General features: G+C 42.8%; 1 protein-coding gene across 3 annotated transcripts in view; it reads right to left on the bottom strand.

Annotated features, from left to right (window-relative positions):
- LAS1L (LAS1 like ribosome biogenesis factor) overlaps positions 1 to 20,041 on the bottom strand; it is a 36,675-nt gene that overhangs the window by 8,679 nt on the left and 7,955 nt on the right. For all 3 annotated transcript variants that reach the window (XR_008468410.1, XM_054214118.1, XM_054214119.1), the window contains exons 7-12: positions 19,177 to 19,286; positions 14,627 to 14,712; positions 12,447 to 12,662; positions 11,115 to 11,250; positions 10,187 to 10,566; positions 7,631 to 7,772 (exon numbers count right to left, since the gene is read on the bottom strand). Coding sequence is in view for 2 of the 3 variants with exons in the window: in XM_054214118.1 (XP_054070093.1) it covers positions 7,631 to 7,772; positions 10,187 to 10,566; positions 11,115 to 11,250; positions 12,447 to 12,662; positions 14,627 to 14,712; positions 19,177 to 19,286 (1,070 nt within the window). In the remaining variant the exon portion in view is untranslated. The remainder of the gene's footprint in view (positions 1 to 7,630; positions 7,773 to 10,186; positions 10,567 to 11,114; positions 11,251 to 12,446; positions 12,663 to 14,626; positions 14,713 to 19,176; positions 19,287 to 20,041) is intronic.

The following is a 20,041-nucleotide window of genomic DNA, read 5'->3' on the forward strand; positions in this document are numbered from 1 at the left end:
AAAGAAAACAACAGCCTACAGTGAGTAGAAATTGCTAAGTGTGACCTTTGCTATTTTAAGTTTCCAGGATACTGCTTTTTCCAGAGTACTGCTGCTGCGCTTGTCTTAGCTGCTCCCATATTCCACCCAAGAAGTGGCTGAACTTTGGGGTTGGCAAGACGATTCCATATGCACCTGCTCTGTAGATTGCTTCGGTTTTCTCTGCAGTGAGAGTTCAAGAAGCACAAGCAATTCTGTGCTACGCAGACCAGGCACCACCACTCCGTGCAGGTCTGCAATGCAGCAGTTCGTGGGGACTCGTTCTGCTTCTGTAACATAATCACGAGGCACTGCACTGCAGCAGAAATCACCTCTTAGGCGATTTCTTCGGCAAGTCACCTACATCACGTACACCGCTTTCCCCTCGTCTTTTAGTTCTACGGCGCGTGAAGAGAACAGAATGCTGTAGGTAAAAAGTGAACGATACCCTCAGCCTTAACTGCAAGGTATTTACCGGTGGCTCAGGCTTCCCCTCCCTTTTTAAAAGCAAAATATGGTTTCTAAGCCAGCCTGTGTAATTGGTTTCACTGATGGCTAGTTCCATGGCAACATCAGAATAAGCCTCTTCGCAAAGCGCCACCACAGAAATTCCACCCTTGCCCCCAGGACAGGCACTGCAAGAAAAGATCTAACTCCAGGGCAATCTCCTACGTTGCACTATAAAATGAAATGGCAGCTTCCTCCTAACCATAAAACTGCAAACAATCAATCTACACCAACCACTCTGTCATGAATTCCTTAATGTCACCACATGTTTTTTCAGATCCTTGCAAGCACCAAAGAACTAAGCATTACCTACAAGAAATGCACCAAAAAAACCTGGAAAAAACAGGTCCTTCCAGCTGTCCGTTTGCAGGTATCAAGAGGAGCGTTTTGGCAGACATGAGCAAGAATTTATAATGCAAATTAGGACTGTCTCTTCCAGGCAGAGAGGAGCTGCGTGCCTTGGCAAACATTTCTGTTCCGGTTACCGGCAGCTTATTCTCCAGGTCAAGGAAGGGGCCACAGTCAAGTGTACAGGCAAGTCCTGTGGCACACAGCGCGCCGCTGCCTGGAGATGACCCATGTTATTCTAAGGTTCTTGCCTCTGCCAAGTATCTCCTTGAGGGAGGGGATTCTGCTGCTCCACTCCCTTCTGGTGAGACCCTACCTGGAGCACTGCCTCCAGCTCTGGAGCACCCAGTGTAAGAAGGACATGGACCTGTTGGAGCGAGTCCAGAGGAGGCCACAAAGATGATCAGAGGGTTAGAGCCCCTCTGCTGTGAGGACAGGCTGAGAGAGTTGGGGGTGTTCAGCCTGGAGAAGAGAAGGCTCCAAGAAGACCTTAGAGCAGCTTTCCCGTACCTAAAGGGCCTACAGGAAAGCTGGAGAGGAATTTTACAAGGGCACGTAGTGATAGGATGGGGGGTAATGGCTTCAAACTGGAAGAGGGGAGAGTTAGATGAGATATTGTGAAGAAATTCTTTGCTGTGAGGGTGGTGAGCCCCTGGCCCAGGTTGCCCAGAGAAGCTGTGGCTGCCCCATCCCTGGAGGGGTTCAAGGCCAGGTTGGATGGGGCTTGGAGCAACCTGGGCTGCTGGGAGGTGTCCCTGCCCAGGGCAGGGGGTGGAACTGGATGGTCTTTAAGGTCCCTTCCAACCCAAACCACTCTATGATTCTATGATCTTTAGCAAAATTTCCCATTACAGTTACACACGTATGGTACAGAGCAGAAACTTCTGGACATTTATATACTTCAGTTAAGGCTGGAGCCCAAGAACCTCTTGGAAATCTCTAACTGGCTGGCAGGTTTTTTTTCTATCCTGTAGCAATGTATTTGCTCTTCTTTTGTGCACAGACAGGTTGAACTAGCAGTTCCCCACAGCCATGTCTGTTCTGCGTGACTTGCTGCTTCTTTTCACATACCTAGAAGCAAGGATCACTGATTTTTAATTTGTTGCAAGCAACAGAATCATAACCAAGTCCTAGAAAATAAAACCTAGAGAATATGACCTGAAGTATGGGAAAGTAACAGCTCACCTGTGTAAAACCATTAAACAGTGCATTCCAAAGAGCAGTTTATAAAGAAACTGGTTCATTTGTAACTATGAGAATCTATTTCAGTATCTCATTAGCAGTATAAATATTTTTCTCATTTTGTTTTAAAACTATAGCAACTGCATAGTTACGCATTTTCTTAAATTTGTTTATGACCAAGTACAAATCTGACTTTCCAATGCTTTTTACAGCATGGAGGGGAGAAAAATATCCCCGACAAATTTGTTATGAGAAAGAGGCCTTGCTATTTCCTACCATGCATATTTCCTACGCTATTAACATTCAGGGAGAAGGGAGGATGAATGCATCCTAGGACATCTTCCAGAGTGTGCATCACGCTGTCAGGGTCCAGATTTAGCTGCACATCAGCTCCAGTACGTAGAAGCGTTTGCACTTGCTGAGATCAAAGGTCTGGGTTGCCCGTCTCCAACTATGTTCAAAAGCAGATGCATAAATAAGCACACAAGCAGAGAACAGAAGAACAGTGTTCCCAATTACCCTCCCACCTGCCGGCAGTTAGTGAATCAGACACTTGCTGAGCCAAAGGTCAGCCTTGTGTTTAGATGCACTTGATGATGTGTGGGTGTTTGTTATGTGTTTGGGGTTTTTTTTTTTCTCAAGATCCTTTTAAATATGTGTCTTTGCAGATTATTCAAGCAAGAATCTCAAAGCACCTTCACAGACACTGAACCACAGTTCCAGCTTCCACGTTAATGACACTGTGATGCTTTGCTCTTGAAGCATGATAAGGGAAGCAGGTTTGGGAAAACCAGAAATCTTACCCACTTTGGACATTTAATGGATTTGCAAAAACCCTAACAAGTCCTACCTCCCAAAACTCTTTCCTATTACCCTGAGATGCCCTCCAAATCCAACGAATTAGATCACATTTATTCTGAAGTCACCGGAGGTGATATTAAATCAGGGACAGGCTGGAAGCTTTACCAAGTCACGATTCAATCCTAACACTCGAGTTCTGCTTGCCAGTGCTGTAAAGCTGCCGAGGCTCGAACTGCTTCACATGACTCACCGCAACAACCGCGCATCACGAAAGCAGCTCCAAGCGTCAGTTTGATAAGAAGGAGAGAGGAACATAACGCTGAAGGTGCAGCAGGACCAGGCGCACCCAGTTACTGCTTGCTTCACGGTTCTTCTTTCTAGTTATCAGAAACTATGAGGGAACACTAAACACACAGGGCTTTTTCTTGTTGGAATATAACCAAAATACATTGGAAACACTCTCTAGAAACATCTCCAGGTCAGCTGCCAGCATCCACAGCTGAGCCTTTCCTACAAAGGGCTAGCAACCAAAACATGTAACAGTAGGAGGAAGAAAGATCTAGTGGGGATTAAACGAAAGCAGCCAAAACCAAAGTAAAGGCAACGAGAACACAGTTAATTACCTCGCTAATGACAAAGCAATAGAAACTGCAAGGTTGTTGGGGTTTTTTTGCCAGCTGCAGGAGCAGCTAGTAGTACACTGATGGCACAGACTGTTGAGGAATTTGGGATATAGGAGAATGTTGTCATGGTGATGTATCTCAATTCCTCACCCTCCCCGTGAGAGTACAGGAGCATATTGCCACTGTTGGCACTTTTATTCAACAAAAACAAACAACTCCCTGCTCAACTCTCACCACCACAGACGCTGGAAGCTGTAGCAGAACGACCACTGGTATGGGGAGGGAAAAGGAGGCAAAGCAGCTGGGGCTGGAAGACCAACAGAAGAACCACCAGATCATCTCTCCAACCTCCTGCAACTAGAGGATTAGAGGTAAAAGAAACAGACGCAGATTACCGAAGTTCCAAAACCACTGCTGTTACCCCATAACGTGTGGAATAAAAGCAGCAAGAATAAAAACATTGGTAAGCACATCAGCTGCAAAAACCGGGCAGCACCATAGCAATAGTTTCTGCTTGCTGTTTTCTCTTCAAAAATACCCACATTTCTCAGGAATCCAGAAACAGAAAAGCCTAGTGGCTTTTCCTCCCCCCCCACCCCGCCCTCTTCTGGGGGTCTTTTACACTACCCCTCCTGCTATCAAGCTCAGCCTTTTAGGTAAGAGGAATTTGGCAAGGATGGAGTTTGTTAATGTCATCTAGGCTCCTTTCCCATGGAAGGTTGGACCAGATGATCTTTTGAGGTCCTTTCCAGCCTGGGCTATTCTATGATTGTATCATGATACTTGGAATGGAACAGAGATGCATGTGAGATGACTTATATTCCATGACAATTCAATCAAAACTTTATATTCTGAATTCTATTCTAAATTTAATTTAACAGAGATGTTTCCACACTCAGAGTAAAGCTGTAAGTAATCACACTTCAATACCAGCACTCACTTTAACTCCTGCTGACACTAGCTAAGATTTTGTTGCTCTCCAAAGCAAAATGACAAAACCCCCTATTTATTAGTGATTTTAGTGATTTTGTTTATTAACAAGTGAATTCAGTAATATGTGCTGTGGATATTCAGACAGCAAACTTCGGCATGGCCAAGTTCTAGCTCCTTTAACATCTACATCAGTGGTGTGATATAAACTTTATATCAAGAGGAATTCCTTTGCTCGTAGAGCAGAACCTGAAATCGTTAGGTGATCTTTAACTCCTGTTACTCCAGAAACCACTCCAAGAAATATACTGGGATTACAGAACACCCGAAGCCTACAATACACAAGTCAAAAAGGGCACATGCTCCAGCTGGTTTCAAGTAGCAGCTTACAAACCAGCCAGAACAGTGAATCACGCTACTCCGCATACGCTTCATTACAGCCTCCGTAATGATGATTCCAGCTACTGTGCACAGAAAAAAATCAACCGAGCCAATGAGGATCACATTAAGAAACCCCCACCCACCTCTTGTCAGAGCCTGCTGACTACATGCCAAATGGTACTGATTACTGGAGCCAATTAGAGTTCTGCTGCAGCTTCTTATTCTTACCAGTGATCTCACCTACCTAAACATCAAGTCAAAGAGCTTTACATTTAAAGTCTCCGAGATCAAGTATTCTATCATTTGTGACTACAGTCGGAGTGCCGAGGCTCTACAGACCGGAAGTAGATCTGCAAATTCCAGCAATTTGCCTTATTCCCAACATGGAACATGTTGCAAGAAACATGATTCATGGCTGGCTGACACCAAAGGGCCCTTGTGCTGATTCAAAGCGGGTTTTTGTACCTAGTATAGATTTACCCTTCTTTTTGGGATGATAAACTATCAGAAGACAACTGGTTACCTGCTCTCTTCACAGTCTGAAAGGAAACTCATGCAGTGCTCAAAGCACAGCTCTTGTCAGTGATTAACATCATTTGAGAGGACTCAGAAAGGATAACTCGTTTAACCTCTCTTATATAGAGAGGCAGGTTTGATCCTGTCTCTCCAAGTGTTGCAACCAAGGACTTCACTAAGCATTTGGACCGTCAGAAAGAGGAGCAGCAGGAAAGGATAGTTTCTTTTTGCTTACCTAGCAATCTCCAAGATGCTAATTTTACATTTCGGTTGGACAAATGAAGCAGAAACAATACCCTCTCAGCAGGCCTGAGCTGACAAAAGAGCAGACTAGTCCCAAGGAGGATGACCAAGAAGATGAAGAATGGAAACCTTGCTCTTTGGAAAGTTTGGAACTGGAAGCTAATCTGAATACAACTCTGAATATGTGGAAATATAAATATATGCAAGAGCACATCTTCCCAATGCAACACCCCAGGCTGCATGACTGTCACTTAAGTTTTTTGGAAGCTACTGGATTGCACCCATCTACTACAGGGAAAGAATCACTGATTAGAAAGTTATCCCATCAAGTGTTTAAGAAAATAAATGCCATTCATTTATATTCTGAAGCGTTCCTTGGATTAAAATACGTATAATCACATCTCCTATTGTGTGTGTGACGAAATTGATTTGACAGCTTACAGCAATCAAGTTCCTTTGACTTCAAAGGGTGAAATAATGACCCTATTAAAGCATCTTCAATGGGATAGTTTAATCGGGTAAGGGTCATTTAGTAACAGAGGTGATCTAACTAAAGCTTTACAGAAAGCTACCATTATTTCCATGACAACCTCTATTTCTTTACTGAGGTCAGACCTGCAGCTTAAATTACCAGCTGCAGCTCTGAAAAGGTCACTGGGCAACACCATCATACTGTGGCTGAGGATCAGAGCCCCAGTTCACAGAAATGGAGTTTTCAAGCTTGCTGAGGCTGTGCTAATAACTTCCAAACTGCTAAGCAGCAGTATCTCGTAATCCTTGCAATGGTTTCTTTTAGAAAGAGCAGGAGGAGTGCAGATGGTAAGATTACAAGCTGGCTTCCTCAAAGGATACCATGGAAATCACATTTTTGATTGCCAATTATGACACTGCATGTAACTTTCAGATAGCGCAAAAGACCCAAGGAGCGCAAAACAAAAGTACATTCCCAGAAGGGAACGAGAACAGCAGCAATTACAAATAGCAGCTCTCGGACTCGATGATGGGAAAAGATGAAGGAGACCAACGCAGAGAAGAAAGCGTTGAGTATATTCTTTCAGCTTCAAAGGATGACGGTTAGAGCTTCATGAAGTAACTTCCTGAGATACCGGCGAGTTGTCACAGCAATACAGGTAGCAATAACTTCTGCCTGACCGCGTCCATCACCTATGCAAGCATACTGTCAGACTAACGCACTGCAAACGAGCAGGAAGAGCTCCCTGTTGCGGTGGGGGAGGGCGAGGAGAAGAGTATGTCCTAGGTTGGGTTAACCATCGGATGAATAACTGCAACTGTAGTGACATAGACCTTACCCAGGAAACGTGCTATAGTCTGCGTTTCAAGCGTACAGAAAAGAGACACGTTTACATTCACTGATGAGAAACTCTCAACATATTCACTACCCCAGTTACTTACAGGCAATTCCTTCCTCAGGCGTTACAGAAGTAATCTGCAGTCAGCCACCTCCTATGGCTACCTTCTCTCCTCACCTTCAGGCTTTTCCACTAATGCATCACAAAATGCTTCAGCAAACCACTGTGCATTTTAGAATGACTCCTCCTTCCTATACAAGATTAGGCAGTCTGGGAAAACAGACACTGGGGGAGGCTAAATGACTTCCAAGGCTTCTAGTCCTGAACGCTTGATTTGCAAGGCCACAGTTGTTCCCATTGAAGTCACTCATCCCACCAGTATCACCTGGCAGATTCTGCACCAGCTCTCAGTAGCTTGCTTTAAAAATTTTGCACTTCCAGATTAGTAACTCTAAGGGTCGGCAGACTGTATCTTACTAACAGCATCAGACAACACTGAAAGCTGTCGGCACCGTCTGAAGAGCAAACTGTTACGCTATTACGCCAGCACTGCAAAGGCGCTTCCAAACACACACATCACTTGAAAAATCCATGAGACGCGCAGTCAGTAAATATTAGAGATAGTACTAGCTATTTGGGTCAAACTATTGAGTCAAACAGAAGTAAGAAAGAAATCTCATCCTTAATTTTTCACATCATATTGTACAAGGCGCAGAGTGAAAAACGCATTTCATGTTTCAGGGGCAAAGTCCTGCCCACACCATTACTCACGTTGCATTGGGAGACTTCCACTCATCTCTCACTGGCTGATCAAGCAGGGACATCATGGAATAATTATCCAACATGAGAGCATCAGGGTCATCTGTCTGACCTGGGAGTTTCCCAAGAGGAAAGTCTTTCCATCGTATTTCATCTGGGTAAAAACAGTACATCAGTGAGAAGTCTGAGATCCCAAGGGAGATTTTCAAAAAAACAAGATTCCCCCCCCCAGCCCACCAATATTGTCTCATGCAACTCTGCCATTCAGCAAAAATGAACAATCTCAGGTACACGGCAAAAATAAGTTTGAACTACAGTTTTAACTTAATTAATTTTACTTCTAACCTTACTGTCTCTTCAAAAGGTGGTCACTGTAGTATGTGAGACGACAGGGACACATCTGGAGTCATGTAACATCACACAGTCTACACAGTGCAGCTCGTCCAAACCACTGTGAGACGATGTCCATTAAACGAAATCCCACAGTATTTTAGAGCAACCCTCCGTATTTACCTTCCTCTTTTAAGCATACTTTCATTTGAAACATACACATTGACTCACATACATTAACTTTAAAAAAACAGTGCAACAGTGACTAAAGAAGAACTGAAGCCACAAAAGTAGAAGAGTATATGGCTGGGGAAGCCTAATTAAGCAAGAGAACAATTCTGGACAGACAGGTGGGCTGGGATGAGATGGCAAAGAAAAAGAATATGACAATGCCTTGGAAACTCCGCTATTTGTTTTTACGAGCACCTATTGCTGCTCCCTCTCCATGACTTCACATTTGTTAGATTTGGCTTCCAATGGGGGCCAGAAACTGTGCAAAGGGAAACTATCCATCGCAACTGATAACATCAGCGAACCCATTCCTTTACATTGCGGTGCCAGGATTTCAAAGGCAGTTCCCAATAGGGAAATCCCCTTTCACATTTCATTATTACTTCACATCCTACCAAATGAAAGATACAAATTATTATGCGTCATTGTTCTGACGATAAGATTTCTTAAGCCGATGTGCTTTCTTGATACCAGAACATTTATTTCTGGAATGCTTACTAGCAGTTCAGCGAAGACCAGGAGACAATATTCAGAACATACGGCACTCCGCTCCAGAGAGCCAGCAATAATTACACAGACTATCTGGGATCCCTGCTAATCATGTACACTTGGCCATTTCCTCCTCTTTGCCTGAAACGGATTTGTTTTATGTACCTGGTATCTGCTCAGAAATCCAAGCATTGCCCTAAAGAACCAGCAGATTTATTTGGTTTTCCTTTTATACTGTTCTTGGGCATTTAATAGAACAATAGGTCTTGACAAAGGATAGTACTTTCCAAGTGCTACAATTTTACTATTAAAAAAGCAGCAGAAATAGCATTTGGTAACATCCAACACAGCTGTAAGGCAAATTACCATTATATATATATATTTAACAGACTAAGCCCCCTCTTTCGGGAACAAACTAGTACCTAGTTGATATCCCACATGTTGTCATGGGTTTGTACAGACTTACTGTCTGTAGTTCATATTATTTAAGGAGCAGCTACACAGATGTTATTCAAACAGAAATTAATTTTATCCACAAACAATTACATAAACTGAATCTTCACAAAAATTAGGTGGTTCAGGACACAATGTGCGTTCCTTCAGTGAAAGCTTTGCTTGATCTGAGCCAAAGTCACTGAAGCAGAGGACAATTTTGCTTCTGTTCTCAAAACGTGCAGCTCTAACAAGCTGTTCACATCAGCATAACTAACCCAAGCTGCTTAAGCAGATCTCTGGTGGTTTTGTTTGGTTTTTTGTTTGTTTGTTTTTTTGACTTGGGAAAACTTTCCTGTGAGTGAGGTGCGCGAGTTCATTATCTTCTAATGGCTGCTTTTCTTCTTCTTCCTTTAAATATCGCTTTCCCTCCAACCCCCTTCCACCAACCTCCTCCTCGTGTCTCCAAGTCCCTCCATAAATCACTCATCTTCTTAGCTACAGAACTCTTGACCCCAACGAGAAAGTACAGCTACCATAATAAAGCTAACAAAACACTGGATATACTCTTTATTCCCTCTAAGAACTTGCCTTGCTCCTTTCTTTTGCTTGCCACCATGTCATAACAGCAATTTTCCTGGAGCATAAAACTTACGAGCATATGATTAGTGTTTTCCAGCACAGCCAAACTGTGCTTTCAAATACCCCAAGTCTGACAAAAAAAAGTTCAAGAAACATTCATATTTCCTTTGCCATTCATAGCTGGCATATATGCTGCCTCATCAATTGGATATATTGAAATTTTAAACAGTTTAGAAAAGCCTGATAAAAAATTTAATGAGGCAGTAACACCATGCTCCTGGAAAAAAGCACTCACAGTATTTTAAAGAGTTTGAGAGAGATGACTCCTGCACATAAACAGAAGACTGGAAAAAAAAAGCAAACAGTTTTCAGCGATTTGGCATTTAGATGATTTTGAAGCACACTTCAATACTGGCCAGGCCCAGAGGGCTGAGATACCTTTGCACGTCAATCAACATTTGCCAGAGACAAAGATTGTCTAAGTCTTACAAAGTCATTTTTTACCTGCAGTGATTTGCCAGGCGGATCCTTTCAGCGCTGCCCTTTTCTCAGCAATAGCCACCGCGTTACCAGAATGAGCAAGTCCTTCCAAAGGATTAGTTTCAGTTACCATCTCTTCTTCCTCCTCCTCCACCTCCTCTACACCATCATCTCTCTCCAGCACATCTTCCTGTTTCTCGACAGTCTGCCCTTGATTTTTAACTTGATTTTCTTGCCTGGCCCTCCACTGTAAGCTCTCTATTGTGTAAATTGGCTGTTCACTGCAGTCTGAAGAGAGGCCTGGACTGGACAAAGGGTCACCTCCTTCCGTGTAAACATAAGCGAGATAGAGAAGGTTCTTCCGTGAAGTACGTGGCAAGCGAGGTCTCATGATTGAGAGGATCCTAGAAAGGAAAAGGGCAACATAAAAATCTGAAAAGCAAAAGAGATTCCAGATGAAGACTATCAAGCTGAGCAGCCTTTTAAGTGTGAGTTTCCTCCAGGACAGCTCGCTCATATAGCTCCTCTAACAGGCCAATCTGATTATTCCCTGGTGGGTGGATGCTGAAATAATCCCTTTTTGTGATTACAATTAAGGACTTTAACTGAATTCCTGCTTTGCAGTTTTCATGTGAAAAAGTTACCACCTGTGCTATATTCGTACCACCTGTATAAGCAGTCACATCTCTGCTACCAAGTCACTTTTCTTTTGACCAGGTTGGTTCTTTAATACCTCCCTAGACAATTTCCGCTTTTAATTTCTCCTCCTTCTTCTCAACGGGGAGATGAGCAGCAACAAGCAGGGCTTCATATGCACCTGCCACAATTTCTACTAGATGCAAAGGAAAGGAAGGGAACGCCGCTGTAACTCAGCATATCACAAGTGAGCATGTCAAAGCTCTTACAGAGCACTGTGTGCCGTCCCTTTTCTAGGTCACAGGATCAAACTTACAGTTCTAGAAGGTGTGGGGTTGCCCAGCAGGGAGCTTCCAAGCAATTATTAGTCAGTCTTATCCATTGCAGAGGAACTTTGTGGAGGAACAGCTCTTTCACAGGCACCTGCTTGTTATACTCTCGGTTTTTATTCCCTTCAAAGAAGATAAGGAAAACAATAAGGTGCTCAAAACTCACTAAAAATACGCTGTTTGCATTTTTACTGGAATACTCATTGTCAAATAAGCTGGCATTCCAATCCAAGTCCAAGACCAGCGGCACTGACCAAATACACCAAGGCTGTTACAAGGGACTTGCCAACGCACTGACAGCTAGGTTAGCTCCCCGAGACACGACCACGGTGAGGTGCAGACGTTCCCAAGCTGGTTATGCGCATGCCACCCCAGACAGGAAAGCCACAAGATGCATTTGTACAGCATTGTCCCAAATAAATGCAGTATACTGCTGCTGGGACCCGAGATCATTCCAAATAGCACTGCAATGAGTAGTCTTAACAGCTGGGAACTACTATCATTCAGGGATCTTGGTACATAAGACACGCTCAGCGCCAACTGAAAGCATCAGACATGAATCCGTGACTGCCACAGATACTGGCAAAATCTTGGTGCAGACTGAGCCAGGCCGGGAGAGGAGAGAAGAGGTGGCAAAATTAACCATCTGGAAGCCTCCTCAAGGACACGCTATATCGCAGTATAGAAGTCCTGTTACAGAATTCCTGCGACACGCTTCCAATAATTAAAGCTCTTTTGTGCCCCTCTCTCTAGAGTGAAACATACGGTTCACCAATTTAAGCAATTCTTAGGAGTTAGGAACAGAAAACAAAATATTACTTATTACTTTTCTGGGAGTTTAGAAGGCATGACAAATCTTGTGATAGGATTAAAAAAGGACAGTACGGACTATATAAGTATCTTGTAAAGGCAGGCTTCTGTTCAGTGAGGAAAGAACTGGGAACAGGGAACTTAGGTTGTACATAACACCTTCATTTGTTATCTGCTACTGTTATTTCCTACAAGTACTAATATCTGAAAAAAATAGCACTTAAGGGTCTGATCTTTCATGGAAGAGATTGGCTTTTCCTGTCTTGAGGAGGCTGCAGCAAAGTTGCCAAAAACAATGTCAATTTTTTTGCTAAGAAATGCATGACATACATAAGCTGCAGGTTGAAAAGCGTAAGAAATGCAACAAGAAAAGCTCTACCTTCACATGACAAAATGTAATAATTAGGTTATTGCACTTTCCATCTAAAGGTCACAGCACTCTCCCCCGTCTTCCCAGTACAGAAGAGACTCTCACATTTTTTACAGGCAGGAATTCCAGACATACTCACCAGAGTTTACCCTGCCAATGCCAGTCAGGATCTCAGAAATCCAGTTGATCAAGAACTGAGACCGGAGCTCTGAAGAGTCAGAGCATTCCTTCAACTCTGTAAACATTTTCTCTATTAGGGTCTGTGCAAAACTTCGGGAAAGGAGGCCTGTCAGCAAAGGCTGCCAAAAGCAGTAAAACGTCTGTGGAATTCTGAACTGCCATACCTCTTTATTTGCTGCAATAAGAAGAAAAAAAAAAAAAAAAAAAGAGAGAAACCAAAAAATTACTGTTCTGTAAGTTTTTGTGAACATGGGTGCTACACTTTCTTCAAACTAAAGTAGTTTGTTCTGAGATCACTGGTTCCAGGGTATTTCCTGGGATCCTCAACTGAACCCGGAACTCCTGTTTTCTCATGCCAGGGAAGTAAAATAAGCAGCAAATTGATAATTAACACAACAGCTCAATGAAAGCAAAAAATACAATGCCTGATCTCACCACATGGTAAACCACAGGAAAATCTACCTGTTTTGCAAATGCCTTTCCAGTTTCAGCTTATTTCACACATAATGAAGAGCTATTCTGTTTAAAAATATACCCCAAAGCGAAGGCACATTTGTCACGTCCCACTTTTAGGAAAGAGGCAGGGTAAGTGACTTCAGGTTCGTAAATTCGGAATGGCGAAGACTAAGGTGAGATAAATCTCAAGGTCCATATATAAACATTTATTAGCTTCCCAAAATGGTTAGTATAGGTCTTAACAAGTCCACGATAATTGGTTAGGTATATAACAAATTATGGCAAGTGGTGAGGTATGCATTGTGTTACTGAACAACAGGTATAGGACAATTTATGGCAAGTGGTACTTAAGGTCGTACGTCAGGTTGTTACTTAACAACTCTAACTGTTACTTCACAATTCTAAGAGAAAAGAGAAACTGAGGGATAGAGAAAGCAAAAGACAGAAAAAGAGACAGAGATCAAGAGATCACCAGTCCTGGTTCCAGCGTCTTTTTCAGGGAATCTTCCCAGGCATGATCTTCTTTCTTGGAAAAATCTTCCCAGGTACAGTCTTCTGTCTCGGGAAGAATCTTCCCAGGTGCTATCTTCTTCTTTTGTTTCTTCTTTGTTCCCCCCTAGGGGCACTTATTTTCCCCTTTCATGTTTGCTGAATTAGCATGGTCCACCTTGTCGAGGACAGCCTCGTCCCAGGTTTCTCCCTTCTCCCAGGTGACGTGTAGCGTGATTTGGGTGGAGAGACGAGTGCCATAGCCATGCATGTTTAGCATGATGTCTATAATCTTCATTAGCATATGCAGGGGTGTGCGCTTCCATATGCATTTCGCAGATAATGAAGCAAAGGTCACTGATCGGACACAATGGCCTTGAGAACTGAGAACTAGCAAGCTCACCACACAAGTGGCAGAACCACTCTGTCTTCACAAGACAGTTCTCCCACACTTTCAGGTGCCAGAAGTGTTAGCCTTATCAGTTCTTTGACAGCCAGGCCTGCATTATTTACTTCCTTGTGAGTGTTTGAGGCATTCCATTGAAGGCTTGGAGGGCCTTCTGCCCCTCGTCAGGGAATTTACAGTCTGTTCTTACGACACTGGACAAAGCAACAGAGAATCAAAAAGCTCCTAAATTTTTACTACTGTAATATAGTCACATAAATTTGAGGATCTTTCTTGGAAAGTTCTTTGGCTGGTCTTTCCAAGAGGTCCCAGGGAAACAGACAAATTATTAATTTTCATTGCCTCTTGGTACCTCATCCTCTTGCAGAAAATCCATGCAACTCCAGACGTATGGGCAGCAGCATAGAACTAAGGTGCAATCGGTGAATGAGGCTCAAAAAACCATTTAGATTTGCTTCAGATCTTCAATGTAGAAAAGAAACTAGTGGGAGTTCATGAAATCAGCAACTACTGCAGATAAGGGCAGAGATGCAAGCTTCAAAAGATGTTCTGGCCAGGCAGCATTCGGTGCCGAGAGGCACCCGTCCATGGTAAGGGATTTATGTAAAAGCGATAGCTGAGCATTGCCATAAAAAGGTCTGGAGAACAGCTCAAAGGATGTTTAAGGACCCAGATACACGAAAAATATGCAGGGAATTACAGATTTCAATACCATGAGAAAAAAGGAACAGACTTAGACATAACACTACCTACGCGCTTTTTACTTATGTGGTGCCCAAAACACTAACCTTCATACTGGATATTCAGCATCTTCAGACAATCCATCTTTGGGATGAGAAAGCCGTCACTGAGAAGAGCTTCAGCCACTGTCTCCCTAGAGCAATCAGAGAATCTTATTAATATCACTTACTCCTCTACATATCAAAACACTACTTGCAACAGTTCTGAAAGAAGTCTGAGAGCCAAATATACCTTGAACTACGGTGAGATGTAGCTTGTTGTAAGGCACTAAAATCATACGCCAGTTTTGGGCTAGATATAACCCACTAGACTTGGAGGGAATGTGCAGTTGTGCAAACTGGAACAGAACCAGAACCATTTCTGCTTGAGTTGCAGAGGCAACTTGGTATTTCTTGGTATTTCAAAAGCACAGAAACATTTGCCATAAACGTTTCAAAAGCATAGGAGTGTTTATCATATTGAAATACCTACGGTTTGCAGTATGATCCAAACCTTCTGCCAGCAGGCCAACCAAGATTTGAGGACCTGATCCACAGAGCTAGGTTAATTTTCAGGGGGAAAGCCACCCTGCTGACTTGCTGCCAAGGCACACCTTAGGGTGCAGTTCTCAAATGAAAGCAAGAAGCCGAGTCCTTAAATTAAGCATCTTCAGAAGTACATAGGAGACTGCAGGAACAACCCTGCCTTCAGCCAAGAAGGAAAGTACCATTAGTCAGTCCTTCAAAAAACTAAATTCTCATGGAAGCCTCTGGGGAAGCACAAGCGCAGCTGTATTTGTGATACACAACAGGCTCCAAGCGGCTGAAAGAGTAAACAGTCGCAGCATTTCAGGACAGACACAAAGCAAAGCAGAAGCAATTATCACAATGGTATTCAAAACCAACATCTAGGAACCTCTGTGATCGCTTATATAAACATATACGCACAAACATACGTTTAAAGCTTGTGGAGTTTCTTTGGTTTTTTAAGTAAAAATGTGAGTTGACTGTAAACACTTGAACACTCATTGCTGTTTTGGTAGCATAATACTATTCATCTCAAACACACGTCATGGTGGAGAATGGACTGGTAGCAAGCGTTAGAGAAGGCAGAGCTTTTATTGAGTTTCTGAAGAAGTGAGAGAATCCGTGACCATTCACACAAGAACATTTAATGGAGAATTCCCTCTAATGAAAGATAAATCTACACTTAAGAGAAACCCCATGCCATACTGCTGTATTTATATGTTGCTATATAAAGAGCAATGGAAACCAGAGTGCAATAAGGTCTCATTTTCAAGAGTTAACATGCTATTACTAATAATCAGAAGTAGAAGGTACATGTATGAATCCTTTCAGAAAACTGGTTTTAATCAATTTGGGCTCTCAAAGAAAATGTGTAGGCAGTTCTAAAAAGCTGGATATAGGCGCAGCCTTCCATTAACTGTAAATACAACAGCTTGTGTTCTTTAAAAGTTGCATCTGGATGCTGGAATAATAATAGCATGAGATGAATTAGGTGCTCAAGGACAAAATATGGGAGCGAGTGCCAAAGCCTAGAGTTTGCTCTACCGTTCTGAGGCTTCCAACCCATCTCAGTCTCCCCCTTCACAAGATGTATGTCCTTGTGATTTGCCTGACTGTTCATCACGCTCTGCAGAAAGTACACTCCTGCAAAGTTCAAGATATGAATTTTTATTGTAAGTCTTAAATTGATTCTCAAGTAAATAATTTTCCCCCTGCAGGACTCTAATGGGGAAAGTAAGCATAAAGAAAGCTTAAATAAGGGGAAGGATGGCAGCATCTGGCCTACATTGCTTGAACTAAAAATGGAGATTGAGAATGGATAAAGTAGCTCTTCAGTACAACAACAGTCAGCGGAAAATGACTATATCTCAATACCTGCTAAAATCTGGTTCCAATGGCTGCTGCCCCACATTGAAACAACAGCTGTGGAGCGGAGCCTGTACCGTCACTCTGGTGAAACATTCCCATTACATCACTATTATTTCAGGTACTTCACAGAGAGCACTGCAGAAGTGCAACAAAACCCATGCAGAGCTACCGCGTGATGACGCATGACTGGATCTTGCCCAGGGGCATGGAAACCAACACCACCCCCAGCGGTACCCAGCACCAGAGCCACGCTCAGCACTTGGTTTCCAGTTGTGCTAGCTAGAATGAAGAAAGCAAAGGTTTAGGGACACTTATTCAGCTGTGAAGAAAGACGTCAGTCAAGTCCCTTGTCCCACTTCTCTCTATGCCCTGATAAAGGAATGAGAAACTCCCCAGGAGAAATAGTAAGCTGAGTGACCAGACCTCCATATTCTCCTATAACACAAGCCCCCCTCCCTACTTGGGGTCTGCCAGTTCTCAAGAACAACCACACGTGTGAACACAGTCATAGAATATCAGGTTGGGAGTGACCTCAAGGATCATCTGGTCCGACAACCAGTCAAACTGCTCTGCACAAATCAAGGAAAATGCTTCATGACAGCATGGCCTATCTGATATCTATTGTTGTCAAGAGCAGAAGAAGATAGAAAAGTACCAAAACTAGCAGTATGTAACTTGGCACCCAGTTCCCTGGGGTCTCTGCGGCTAATACTGCTTAAAGACGCAAAAGGAGTGGAGAGAGAGTTGTAAAGTAAAAGGAATAAGGGTTGGAAACTCACTGCTAAAGCTGTTCTCATCCAGTAACATGTATGTTTCTTTTCCACAAGTTTGGCCCAAAGTCTGCAATTGTGGAACCAGTACTTACGGGAAATAATATATACACACACACACACGTATATAAGTAAAAACATTCTTGCCAAAACGTCTCTCGGAACAGCGAACACACAAGGCAGTTAAATGAATTGCAAAAATCTCTCTGCGGTAGCATCGCTACTGAAGGGTTTGGCTCTTTGCTAGTTTTGCAAGCTGAGAGTTGTGAAACAGTCCCCATCCCTGGTTGCTCTAAGCAGGGGATTTCCCCACATATCAGAGCAGCTATTTTAATGATTAGTTGCCTGATCATTAGGAGTCACTCAGGAAACCATGAAACAGCTAACAGAAACGAAACTCACAGGGCAGAAAAAACCAACATTTTTATAGTCATAGAAACCAGCTTCCTCTGCTGTTTTCTTTGTCTTATTTGAAGCATATGCTTAAAGGAAACCATCAAAAAAGCCTTATTTGATGTAGCACAATCCAGTTAAGACAAGGTTCTTATGGAAGCGTTACTGCCAGATTTGAAATGACAGATACCCTAGAGATACTATACCATCAGACTTTTTTGTTGGAACAAAGGATCCGGTGATGCTGTTTTTCACAGATTCTTGCCCTATCTTTTAAGTTTCTTTAGGTCACACCTAACATCTGAGCTTCATACCCTTATCTGAAGTTACTGGGCTGGAATTCCAAAGCTCTCAGAAAACTGACAGTGGAAGCTGGAAATGAAATCAGGCTCCTGAGATATGCTACCTAGTTCTAGGACTTTCCCAGATAGATGACAAACTTTTTAAACTGCTTTTAATTTTGGAAGCAGCATCTCCTATTCAGCACATCAATCCATTGATGTCCTGTAATCCATGCGGTCACATACACCTGAAGAAGGTAACACCTGTTACCAATACATTACAACTCTTGCCTGACCATTTCCCACAAAACCCATTTCACATAAGATGAAGTCTCTTGAATTCACTTGAATCTTTCGAAATCCGTGCTTTATCCTGTGGCAGCCTGTTTCCCTTCCTCCATGTAGCTGATGTCAGGTTCAAATATCTTTTTATATACAAAAGCAGCTGCATTTGGTCCATTTGCGTTCTGACAGTGGCTAACAGAGGATGCTTAGGGAGAGAGTATCAGAACCACAGGCAGGTGCAATGGCTTGCTTTCACCAGTACCTTCCAACCATCTAGCAACAGGCAGTTTAGGCGATATAGAAATCCCATGTTTAGTAAGTGATGTTTCTCAGTACAGAAGCTTCATGCCTTCTTGCTTGTTAGTCCATGCTCAGCAACCAATGGGAAATGCCACTAAGGTGCAAGTTACTTCCTCAGGGTTTTCTTCTGGCACAACATCTAGCAACTTCTTAAACTAATCAGCAGCTTGTATAGCATACGTATTAACATTCAAAACATCAGGAGTTACAGCTCATATCTGTAACATGATAGTCTCCCCACTCTACAAAGTTACGCTGAATAAGTTTCTCAGAGCAGGACAGGATCTTCATACAAATTTTTATAGTAATAATATAAGTAAATGTGTTTTGTGTCTCAACACACTGGGTCCTAGAGGCCCTGTAGTAACAGAAAGAAAGTACAGAAGCAGCCAAGTATGCCCTGCAATTCTGAAGATTTCTAAAGGTTACTGTGAAATCAAAGTCTACACAAGGTTGTTGGAGAGCTTTTGAAGACACTGGAGATGCTGACATGCCTTGGGGCCAGCACAGCTAAGTCAGGGACAACACCTTGGAGACCATCTGGCACAGGAAACATTACTCATTAATAATTCAATCCTCAAAGATGTTGAGGAAATCAACCAATTGCTTTCTCCATGACCAGTTGAAAAAGAGCGAGAAGGTAGTGCAACAGGTCTACAGGCCCAGCTCTGCTCTGTACCCTTCACCTATTTACCTGTTCTCTTGCATCAGGTCTTTGATCTGAGCCAAAATCCAGTCCACTTCTGAAGAGGGATCGAACCACAGCTCTTGAGACTTCGAAACAGACTGCACACTTTGCATAACCTGAGTGAAGGAAAAATCTAAGCATTAACAGAAAATATGCTCCAGTGGTAAACAGAAAGGCATTGCTATGAAGAGAAGATGCACATGCCATATGTACTTCATCCACGACGCTTCAAAAAACTCCCAAAAGTTCCCCTTCCTAGGGGTATATTAAAAATTAATATAAGCCATATCATACTTGGAAAAGGCCTGAATTAAAAAGGCAACAGCACCAAGGAGTCACAGTCCTAAAATCCTCATTCTGGTTCACAGCCTTGCTCTCCCTGACTTCAGCACACACCAGGAGAGGTTTGTTTTGAATCATTAACTCTGCAGGTGGGATGGGAATGAGGTTGCCTACTCAGGACAAGGTTTTGCCAGTTATATTATGCATGTAGTAGATCAAAACATCAAATCAACACAGCCATCTACACAACCTGTAATCAGCTGAGTGCATCTGCCAAGTAGCAGCAATGCACAAAGGAGCCTACCAAGTTGTATCAAGAATGGAAGACAAAATATTGGAGGTTAGTACCCCTCTGAAAGTTAGCGATTTCTTGGTTTTATATGTACATTATTGAGTCTGTCCAGCCAGGTAAGACATGCCTTCTACTTATGCTCACAGTCTACCCAAGGTGGCACCACCACCTTCTATAAAATATTGGCACGAAGCATGTTACATCACCAACCAGCACCAACAAGTACCTAGCAGATTCTTTCTGGAGGACAATAACTAGTGAGAGAAAAGAAATTATTTTTTCCTGCCAGGTAGGAAT

This window comes from Rissa tridactyla, chromosome 9, assembly GCF_028500815.1.
Source record: "Rissa tridactyla isolate bRisTri1 chromosome 9, bRisTri1.patW.cur.20221130, whole genome shotgun sequence".
NCBI classification, from domain to species: domain Eukaryota; kingdom Metazoa; phylum Chordata; class Aves; order Charadriiformes; family Laridae; genus Rissa; species Rissa tridactyla.